At 43.0% G+C, this 10,164-nt stretch overlaps 1 protein-coding gene across 1 annotated transcript in view; it reads right to left on the bottom strand.

The window, feature by feature from the left end:
- Positions 1-6,077: 6,077 nt before the first annotated feature.
- Positions 6,078-10,164, bottom strand: part of LOC124115231 — a 30,734-nt gene continuing 26,647 nt past the window's right edge. Inside the window, exons 3-4 of the mRNA XM_046476145.2 lie at positions 7,266-7,429; positions 6,078-6,821 (exon numbers count right to left, since the gene is read on the bottom strand). Of these exons, the coding sequence (XP_046332101.2) occupies positions 6,271-6,821; positions 7,266-7,429 (715 nt within the window). The 3' untranslated portion in view covers positions 6,078-6,270. The remainder of the gene's footprint in view (positions 6,822-7,265; positions 7,430-10,164) is intronic.

Below are 10,164 nucleotides of genomic sequence, written 5' to 3'. Positions count from 1 at the left end.
CTTACCAGATCGTAATCAACCATTTGCAATATCAACAGATTGTCTTATTTTTTCCCCGTTTCACTATGTTGTGAGAAGGGAGACCCGTGGGGTGGCGTTTATCCCAAACAACATATGTGTACGCTTCTCTTAGTAAAGACTTGACTAAACTGGATCGATTTGTCAGGCTCTTACCCAGTCGTCATTAATTGCAGCATACGCATTCGCCCTGTGCACTGAGTGAGTGAGTGAGTGAGTGAGTTGGGTTTAACGCCGCTTTTAACAGTATTCCAGTTATATCGCGGCGTGTCAGCTTAATGTGGGAGGAAAGCCCGAAGTGATGCAGCTGTGCACTGAGAAAAAAACCCACTCATCGTAGATGACTAGATGTGGAAACATGAACACGTTCATACACCCGAAACACAAGTGTAAAAAACGTGTGGTATCACCCTGGGCAAGTGACTTATTTCAGCCGTACCCCTGTCCACCTTGCAGGGATGGGTACCCGATATGTGAGCTGGATGTAAAAACCCTCTAGCGCCCGTAGGCAGCTTGGCTTATCTACTATCCTCGGGGTTGAACATGATAACTTGAATGCAAAAGGATCCAGTGGTCGTGGAACAAATAAACCGCATTTGAGCAGATACTAGAACCTGTATAAGTGCAGTATAAATCCCGAGTTTATCTGGCAAAAAGTCGATTTGCTTACCGGTCGTCGTGATATACTGACATACAAAGTATCACGGCAAAAGAACAATCAATTCACTCCACTTATTTTTAAGAAGAGATAAAAAACATAATTAGGTTGCATCCGTAGATTAATTGAAGCGTTAAATATGAAAAAAGTCAAAGCAAACAACATAAAATATATCACAGTTTGGTCCATGAACCCCAAATCTCAATTTTGGGCAACATAACATTGTGTCCATGGTAAATGTATGATTGGAATTGGGTGAGCACTTCGTAGATACATATTGTGGGACACCAATTTTTCTGACAGATAGACAGACGCACTGTGCGATAGCCTCAAACAGAAATAAATGCCAGCTCTATATTAACATAGCCACCGTAGGTGTCGCATGTGACAATTCAGGAAAAGTATAAGTTTTTTTTAAAGCAATTTGCATGTATTTGTGGGACTACTATTCTCTTTCTGACAGATAGACAGACTATATTAACATATCCATCGCAAACATTCATCTAAAAGACATCTTTAATCAAATCATCTGGTTTTTTTCAGAATTTGAATATGTGCATAACTTAATTGTCGCTTGTGACAATTCTAGAATTAATTCTGTTAGGAAAAGTATAAACAAATTAAAGCAATTTGCATGATACATGATAATTTCTCCCACTTTGTACAGGCGGAGTTTAGCCATCAATTAAAATTACAAAGATACTACAATTAAAACCGGTATAAATAAAAGTTCTTTGCAGGATGTGATCTTCCATATCCTCTCAGGGGGACAATGATTTTACACTACTTCAACCCAATTGAGGATACAGCTACTAACCATCTAAGTTACAAATTATACACTACCAATATTATAAAATATAACAATCTACATATTTCAAAAATGTTCAATAAGTTCAATGTATTAAATGAAACTAATATTTTATTTAAAGATCCTCAATAGATGATAATTTGAAATAAGTATCCCTTGTGATGGAAAATCAACAGTCAATCAGGGCAAGCAGACCTTTCAACAAACACTCATGGGTGTTACGAGAATGGCCAATACGACATCGTCGTAATATGATCTCTTCAAATCTGGACCCGACAACCCAAGTAGGTGTAACACTTGGTGATTGTTGTCATCTCAGTTATCGGTACATAAGAAAGGTCCATGGTGAAGGTCAACTACCATCAATAACGCGTATGTCCCCCGTTGGAATCTAAAACAGCCTGACACCTCCTGCCCATGGAAGAGACGAGTATGCGAATCACATCCTCTGGAGTGGTAGCCCACTCGGCCCACAACGCAAGTGGCATTAGGCTACTATGAACTGAGATATCTACCTCGGAGGTCAGAGCATGAGGCTACTATGAACTGAGATATCTACCTCGGAGGTCAGAGCATGAGGCTAACAGGAAGTGAGATATCTACCTCGGAGGTCAGAGCATGAGACTACTAGGAACTGAGATATCTACCTCGGAGGTCAGAGCATGAGACCACTAGGAACTGATATTTCTACCTCGGAGGTCAGAGCATGAGGCTAACAGGAAGTGAGATATCTACCTCGGAGGTCAGAGCATGAGACTACTATGAACTGAGATATCTACCTCGGAGGTCAGAGCATGAGGCTAACAGGAAGTGAGATATCTACCTCGGAGGTCAGAGCATGAGACTACTAGGAACTGAGATATCTACCTCGGATGTCAGAGCATGAGGCTAACAGGAAGTGAGATATCTACCTCGGAGGTCAGAGCATGAGACTACTAGGAACTGAGATATCTACCTCGCAGGTCAGAGCAGGAGGCTAACAGGAAGTGAGATATCTACCTCGGGAGGTCAGAGCAGGAGGCTACCAGGAAGTGAGATATCTATCTCGGAGGTCAGAGCATGGGGCTGCCGGGAACTGAGATATCTACCTCGGAGGTCAGAGCATGAGACTACCAGGAACTGAGATATCTACCTCGGAGGTCAGAGCATAAGACTACCAGGAACTGAGATATCTACCTCGGAGGTCAGAGCATGGGGCTGCCGGGAACTGAGATATCTACCCCGGAGGTCAGAGCATGGGGCTGCCGGGAACTGAGATATCTACCTCGGGGGTCAGAGCATGAGACTACCAGGAACTGAGATATCTACCTCGGAGGTCAGATCATAAGGCTACCAGGAACTGAGATATCTACCCCGGAGGTCAGAGGATGGGGCTACCGGGAACTTAGATATCTACCTCGGAGGTCAGAGCATGAGACTACCAGGAACTGAGATATCTACCCCGGAGGTCAGAGCATGGGGCTGCCGGGAACTGAGATATCTACCCCAGAGGTCAGAGCATGAGGGTACCAGGAAGTGAGATATCTACCTCGGAGGTCAGAGCACGTGACTACCAGGAACTGAGATAACTAATAAAAAGGAGCATGAAGTAGAAAAGAGTTGTATCATGTATATATGTTGTAGGTGCGATATCTGTTATTTTGTAAGTGTGTTGTTGAGAGAGTGACAAGGATCAGTCACAATCTGTATTGTTTCTGAGCATTGTTGTGGTGCATGTCTATATATGTCTACCAAACAGACGCTGATTCCATTTTTGAAGTTGTGCCAAGTTTGATTGAGGACAAGTGGAATTACTACCACGTGAATTCTCAAAAACGAATTTGCTTGAATTTGTCTTTATTTTAGGACATTTGTTTTTTTCAACTGTGTACATCACTTCTATAAAAAACTTAAGAAAAAAACTCATCCCTTGATTCGTCGGGCATGTGTCACTACACCTGCTGCCTGTATATATTCATACATCTCAATTTTGAAAGACGTTAAAATGTTGTAATTGGTGTCACCCTGCCTGGCGTTCGGCTTAAAGAAGGACGGTGTCTGAGTGGAATATTCATGTCAAACTGTGTCCTGTGATCCCAGTGGCACTATAAAATCGATATGAGTCTGGGCTAGTACAAACAGCCCCTGCTACACCTTGCTCTGGCCCAGTGGACCGCCTCCGTGGTCTAGTGGTAGAGCGTCCGACGTTAAAAGATGGTACTTGTTGTCACCCTGTCTGGCGCTCGGCATTAAGGGACTAAAACAAGGACTGGTCGGCTCGGAGTCAGTACACTGTGTCTGAGTGAGGTATTCATGTTCAACTGCGGCATAGTATCTCAGTGAGCTGGCATCTATAAATCGGCATCAGTCCGGACGTGGGTTTAACGTCGCGTCCAAGATTATTGCACTAATATAGCGACGTGTATGTACGTGTGCGTGTTTGTGTGGCTGCTTTCTCTAGTCCGGACTGATGCCGATTTATAGTGCTAGCTCACTGAGATACCATGCCGCAGTTTAACATGAATTGGTCACGATGGTTTATGGACTTTAGCCGCGAAGCTTCAGTCCTGGCCGAAATACTGGAGGTGTAAACTGGTGTTTTTCAAGAGTAAGGTCGAGATCGTGGTGCTCATTTGGGATCCTCCAGTCTACCCGTCTTTTTACCCCCCAGCTTACGCCCGGGTCTTACCCATTTTTTTCCTATTCCATTGGTCAAACACCTTTCCCCCCTTACCTTAGGTCGTTCTTCCCCACTCTTCTCTAATAACCAGTACCTTATTCGGACTTGCCATAATGCAGCTTCTCACCCTTTTGGAATTCGGACTATTTCCCCCCATACCATATATGTCCCAAGTCCCTGACGTTCCCGTACCTCCCAACTCTATTCCACCCCTTTATCTATTTCCTCATCTGCTAATCATTTTTCGTTAATGTATAGCCCTCGACCTACTACTCTGGATGCTTGTGGCCAGGCATGCTCCCGTAGTCTTCAACTAACCAGAGCTGCCTGTATTATACCTATATATATTCCCGACTTACCAACCCCAACTCCCCCTCTTGATCTTTTATATAATCAGTATGTCTCTTAATGCTTCATTAATTACTTTAATTATTTGTTAATTATCTAAATATATATTACACTTTTATGCCTATAATACTTCAACCAAGTCAGCGAGCCTGACCACCCGATCCCGTTAGTCGCCTCTTACGACAAGCATAGTCGCCTTTTACGGCAAGCATGGGTTGCTGAAGACCTATTCTACCCCGGATCTTCGCGGGTCAGGATGTGAAGGACACAGGAATGTGGGAACGTTTTCACCGTATCTGTATAATTGTATAATAATTGACGTGTTCTTGACGCTGTGCAGCTGTGTGGATTCACTTTATCCCACAGTCAGCAGAGTGTGACAAAACACGGATGAGTGGCTGAATGTGGGTAACCTCCCAAAACCCCTACATCCCATTTCCCCTACAGCTTAAGAAAACAAAGTTCACGGTCCATGGCACTGCTAATCCCTAGTCTATTACCTATTTCATACAATGGAACAACCCAAGAAACACGAATAGATTGAGATAAATATTAAATTACGATATTATTCAAAATTCATAATACATTATAATAAAATGTTCATTTTTCAAAATTCATAATACATTACAACAAAATGTTCATTTTTCAAAATTCATAATACATTATAATAAATTTCATCTCAAATGTTCAATTCACTCTTTATCCGAGCCTGAGGAAATGGCCAACCGTATCTAGAAACTGCATTGGGGATTTCACCTCTCTATTCAACTCGTCTATTCAAGACGGTTCTCCACCTCTCTGTACACTCTCTTCCTGCCTCTTGGAGCTGCTCCAAAGTCGAGCTGTAAAATCTTAGCTCGTTCTGCCTGTTCCACCTTCCTGACTACCTCCACAAATCGGTAGATGTTGGGATGTCGGTGAGGGAGACCTCGGTTGAGTCGGTTATGAAAGCCTTCCAGGTTGTTGTTCGTCCTGGGACCTGTTGTACCGTGATGGTTCCACAGTGGTAGGGGGAATCGTGCTCCGTGGTCGACCCAGGTAGTGACGATGTAGTCGTTGAAGGCGACAGCTCTCGGTACATCTGGTGTGGTGTCCGTTGCGTCAACCCACGTGTCCTCTGTAGCATTCCTTATCACGGTTCCTACTGTCGTGAGTCTTCCTCTACATGTGGACTTGACACACTTCCAGTGTACGCAAGTCAGTCTCTCGACGTTCTTAGTGTGAAGATAACCATCAAATAGGACTTGGGGCTTTCCTCTCTGTGACATAACAAACTCAACATAGCGAAGCCCAGACATGTTGATGTCATGTTAGTCAGATTCAAGTATCTATATACTAAACCTAGCCATCTCAACTGTAAATCGTCCATCTCAGTGTAATAATTGTTTCTTCCTATTGTTATTTTTGTAATTTTTTAAAATTGTCTTCTCATCATATAGGCATCTTTCATTACACTTACATTATTTAAAAAAAAAAAAAATTCTCCTAGTCCCCTAAAGCTCTACCCCTTTCATTTCTACTACCTCTACTCCAGACCTTAATCTCTCCTTTAGGTGAGTTCATAATACCAGACAGGTAAATGCCGCGTGTTGTTTTAACTAATTGTAGGGGAACTGGGTTGTAGGGGAAATGGGATGTAGGGGTTTTGGGAGATAACCTGAATGTGATTTACTGAACCATGACAAAATAATCTCTTTCTCCAACCATGGAGAAAACTTCATAAATAAATAGCTTCTTATAACTCGAGACTCGAATGCTTACATGCATACAACATTTGTGTCAAGTCCATTTTTCGTGACGCTGTAATTCCAAAACATAATTCAAGAATATCTGAGCTTTAACGAAGTTGACCCCAGGGCCGTAGTGCACGCCATCCACGCTCCTGACTCCTTTAGTCATGTTGAAGGTATCAAACACAGAGACATTGAACCCTCCCACCAGGTCCTCCATATATCTGTTAAAGACTTCAACGTGAGCATTGTCTGATGATGGGTGAAACCGCCGATGAAAAAGGCCAAAATAATGAAAACCTGACCATATCAACTTTGGCCAAGTTTCATTCTTAAGTAAGGAGATTACAGCTAAGGAATATTTCTTCATAGGCCGCGGATCAAATTGTTGCCATGAGCCAGCGCCAAAAAAGATGATAGACTTTGGTTTTCCAAGAACTGGTTTGACATCTTGTATCATCTTAGGAACGTCGTTACTGGACGGATAATGACGGAACAGCACTGTTACCGTCCCGTTGCAGAGTGTCGGCGTGTAGTCCAAATACGCTCGACAGTTACGGGTTGGAAATACATACATCCCAGAACATCTTTTCTTTATGTCTGTAAAGAAACAAATACGTGTCAGGTTGACTTCTTTTGCTAGAGGGGCGGTCGGGTAGACTTGTGGTTAAAGCGTTCGGTCGTCACGCCTAGGACTCGGGTTCGATTCCCGACATGGGTACAATGTGTGAAGCCCATTTCTGGTGTCCCCCGCCATGATATTTCTGGAGTATTGCTAAAAGCGGCGTAAAGCCATACTCATCCATCTTTTGCTAGACTTTAAACTGTCCTATGCTCAGTTTATTTCTCCTAACCAAATGTTATTTTTTTATGAAATATGAAAGTCACAGTGTTGGTTGTTTCCAATCTAAATATACACTTGATAACGTATAAACAAATCTGGTAAGTTCTAATTCATCAATATTGAATAAAGGCACCATCAGGGTACAATCTCGTTTCTCCTTATCAATGACTGGAATCCCCGGAAAGAAAAGGTTTGCATACCAGTAGGTGTATCGGGGCGAAGTCCTCCATATTGATTGTCTCCCTTGAGTATGATGATGAGGGCCAGAAACACCATTCTGACGATGGAGTCGCCGTAAAAGTGGTAGGTGCCTCCCCGGAGGAGCTCACAGGCAGCGTTGGGTGAGAATGTTTTTACTTGACATCTGAAAAGAATAGATCCTGATTATTTCTGTATTACGGAGCATCAGGTGAGGTGAGGTGAGGTGAGGTGAGGTGAGGTGAGGTGAAATTGCGTTGAGCGTCGCGTCCAAGATTATTGCACTTATATAACGACATGCATGCATGTGTGTGTGTGTGTGTGTGTGTGTGTGTGTGTGTGTGTGTGTGTGTGTGTGTGTGTGTGTGTGTGTGTGTGAGAGAGAGAGAGAGTGTGTGTGAGAGAGTGTGTGTGTGGCTGCTTGTACAAGTCCGGACTGATGCCGATTTATAGTGCTAGCTCACTGAGATATCATGCCGCGTTACCTCACTCAGACACAGTTTACTGACACCGAGTCGACCACTCCTTGCATTAGCCCATTAATGCCGAGCGCCAGACAGGGTAACAACAAGTACATTATTTTAACGTCTTTCGGTATGACGCGGCCGGGGATCAAACCACGGATCTTCCGCTCTCCGGGCGGGCGCTCTACCACTAGACCCTAACTGGTCCACGAAGCATCGGGGTTCCCTATGTCCATTTCTAGTTGTAGGCAAATATTAAAATGTTACAGTGGATGGTTTTTAGTCTGTAGTCAATCCATGTTTAAACACAATATGTGTATTACTGAGTAGCAGGGAATTCTTGTGAACATGGAGAGGGTTTTCCTAGCTAACACACAACGTTGGCACAACGTTGTGGAAAAGGTTGTGAATTGGTAACGTCGTGACACAACGTTGTCACAAATTAAAGCTATTATTACGTCACCATGCAAAGTTATTTCATAACGTAAGAACAACGTTGCACATTTACGTTGTGAAAACGTTGTGCATCGGACATCACATAACGTTTTATAACTACGTCGGTGAAACGTTATACAGTTTGCTTCTTGTCATAGTCATGGAATAGAGTAAGTGAGAGGGTGAGTGAGTGAGTTGGGTTTAACGCCACTTTTAACATTCCAGTTATATCGCGGCGTGTCAGCTTAATGTGGGAGGAAAGCCCGAAGTGAGGCAGGTCTCAGACGTTTACCACTTCGGTGAAACCCACGAGCACGGGTATGGTGCTGACAAACCTAGAAACATAATCGTGGCGAACCGGATTCGAACCCACAATCATAGGTTTCTGGCGTGCCGAAGGGACGCAATTCTGCACAGCGAATCCCGGCGCCTTAGACGACTGGGCCACCCGTGCCCTCTTCATGGATAGAACTGCTTCATCAAAATCAACTTGACTTCGGCAGAATACCAAGGCAGTAATGCATTACTTTCCTATATATTCGGCATTTTGATTTTCATCTCTTAATACTAAAATCTCCAGAACATAATAGCATTCCTCTATGACGTTAGTATTATGTTGGGGCGGTCGGGTAGCCTAGTGGTTAAAGCGTTAGCTCGTCACGCCGAAGACCCGGGTTCGATTCCCGACATGGGTACAATGTGTGAAGCCCATTTCTGGTGTCCCCCGCCGTGATATTGCTGGAATATTGCTAAAAGCGGCGTAAAACCTCACTCACTCACTAGTATTATGTTACACTGCAAATTAACGTTGAGCGTTGGGCATCGCAAAACTGTTTTGTAAATAATGTTTAGGAAACCATTTGCAGATCTACAATCTCTTAGTTTTATTATATTTAAACATATATACTAGTATCTATTTACGAAGTAACCTGCATACTAAAAGTCTAATGACAAACAAAGCTTATATGAGAAAGATAAAACTTCACTTGTTTTGTTAGCCACTGTTTTGTCATAAAGTGTCATAGCAATATTACAGTCAAATAATTTGGTGCGCACTTTATGCGGCGTGAGAGCGACTACTGAAAAGTAAAGTCTGGTTTAATTTGCGGTAATTGGTCCTCGGTGGTGTGGTGATAAGCTAGTCGATAGTAAAAAGTTATTATAATCTATATTGTCAGTGAGTTGGATCATATTTTGGGATTATTAAGGTGAGATAGATATAGCCAATTTGCACCAATGAAAAATACGTTGAAATTGATTGCAACCATATATATCTCAATATTTTTTCCATGTACTGTACGACAGAATTATATTTAACGAAAATGAACTATATTATGTTCAATAAATGTAGTAACAAATAAATTTCATATGATACTTGGTTTTCTGAAACTTTTTGACAATAAGGTGAGGTGAGGTGAAATGGGGTTTAACGTCGCGTCCAAGATTATTGCACTTATATAGCGACGTGCATGCACGTGTATGTGTGTGTGTGGCTGCTTGTACTAGTCCGGACTGATGCCGATTTATAGTGCTAGCTCACAGAGATACCATGCCGCAGTTTAACATGAATACCCCACTCAGACACAGTATACTGACTCCGAGCCGACCAGTCCTTGTTTTAGCCCCTTAATGCCGAGCGCCAGACAGGGTAACAACAAGTACAATCTTTTAACGTCTTTTTGTATTACGCGGCCGGGATCGAACCCTGGACCTTCCGCTCTCCGGGCGGACGCTCTACCACAAGACCACGGAGGCGGTTTTTGACAATAAGAGGGGAAAAAGGTGATCGCACGAGTCTGGTTACAATTCTCGCTACGAGATCGCACTGTAGCTATAAACCGCGCAGCGATGACGAGTTGAGTCGTACTTAGTGAAAATGCCTGTTTAACATGACTATTCCCGTTTGGATTTCTTTAGAATAGGTCTCCAATAAGCCATGATTGTACTAGCAGCTGCCAATGGAGCGACAAAAGGAACGGTAATTGTACTCCTACCGAGGTTG

The sequence above is a fragment of the Haliotis rufescens genome, unplaced genomic scaffold, assembly GCF_023055435.1.
Source record: "Haliotis rufescens isolate VD_foot unplaced genomic scaffold, xgHalRufe1.0.p SCAF_14, whole genome shotgun sequence".
Taxonomy (NCBI): domain Eukaryota; kingdom Metazoa; phylum Mollusca; class Gastropoda; order Lepetellida; family Haliotidae; genus Haliotis; species Haliotis rufescens.
This window is presented reverse-complemented; position numbering and strand designations above follow the sequence as displayed.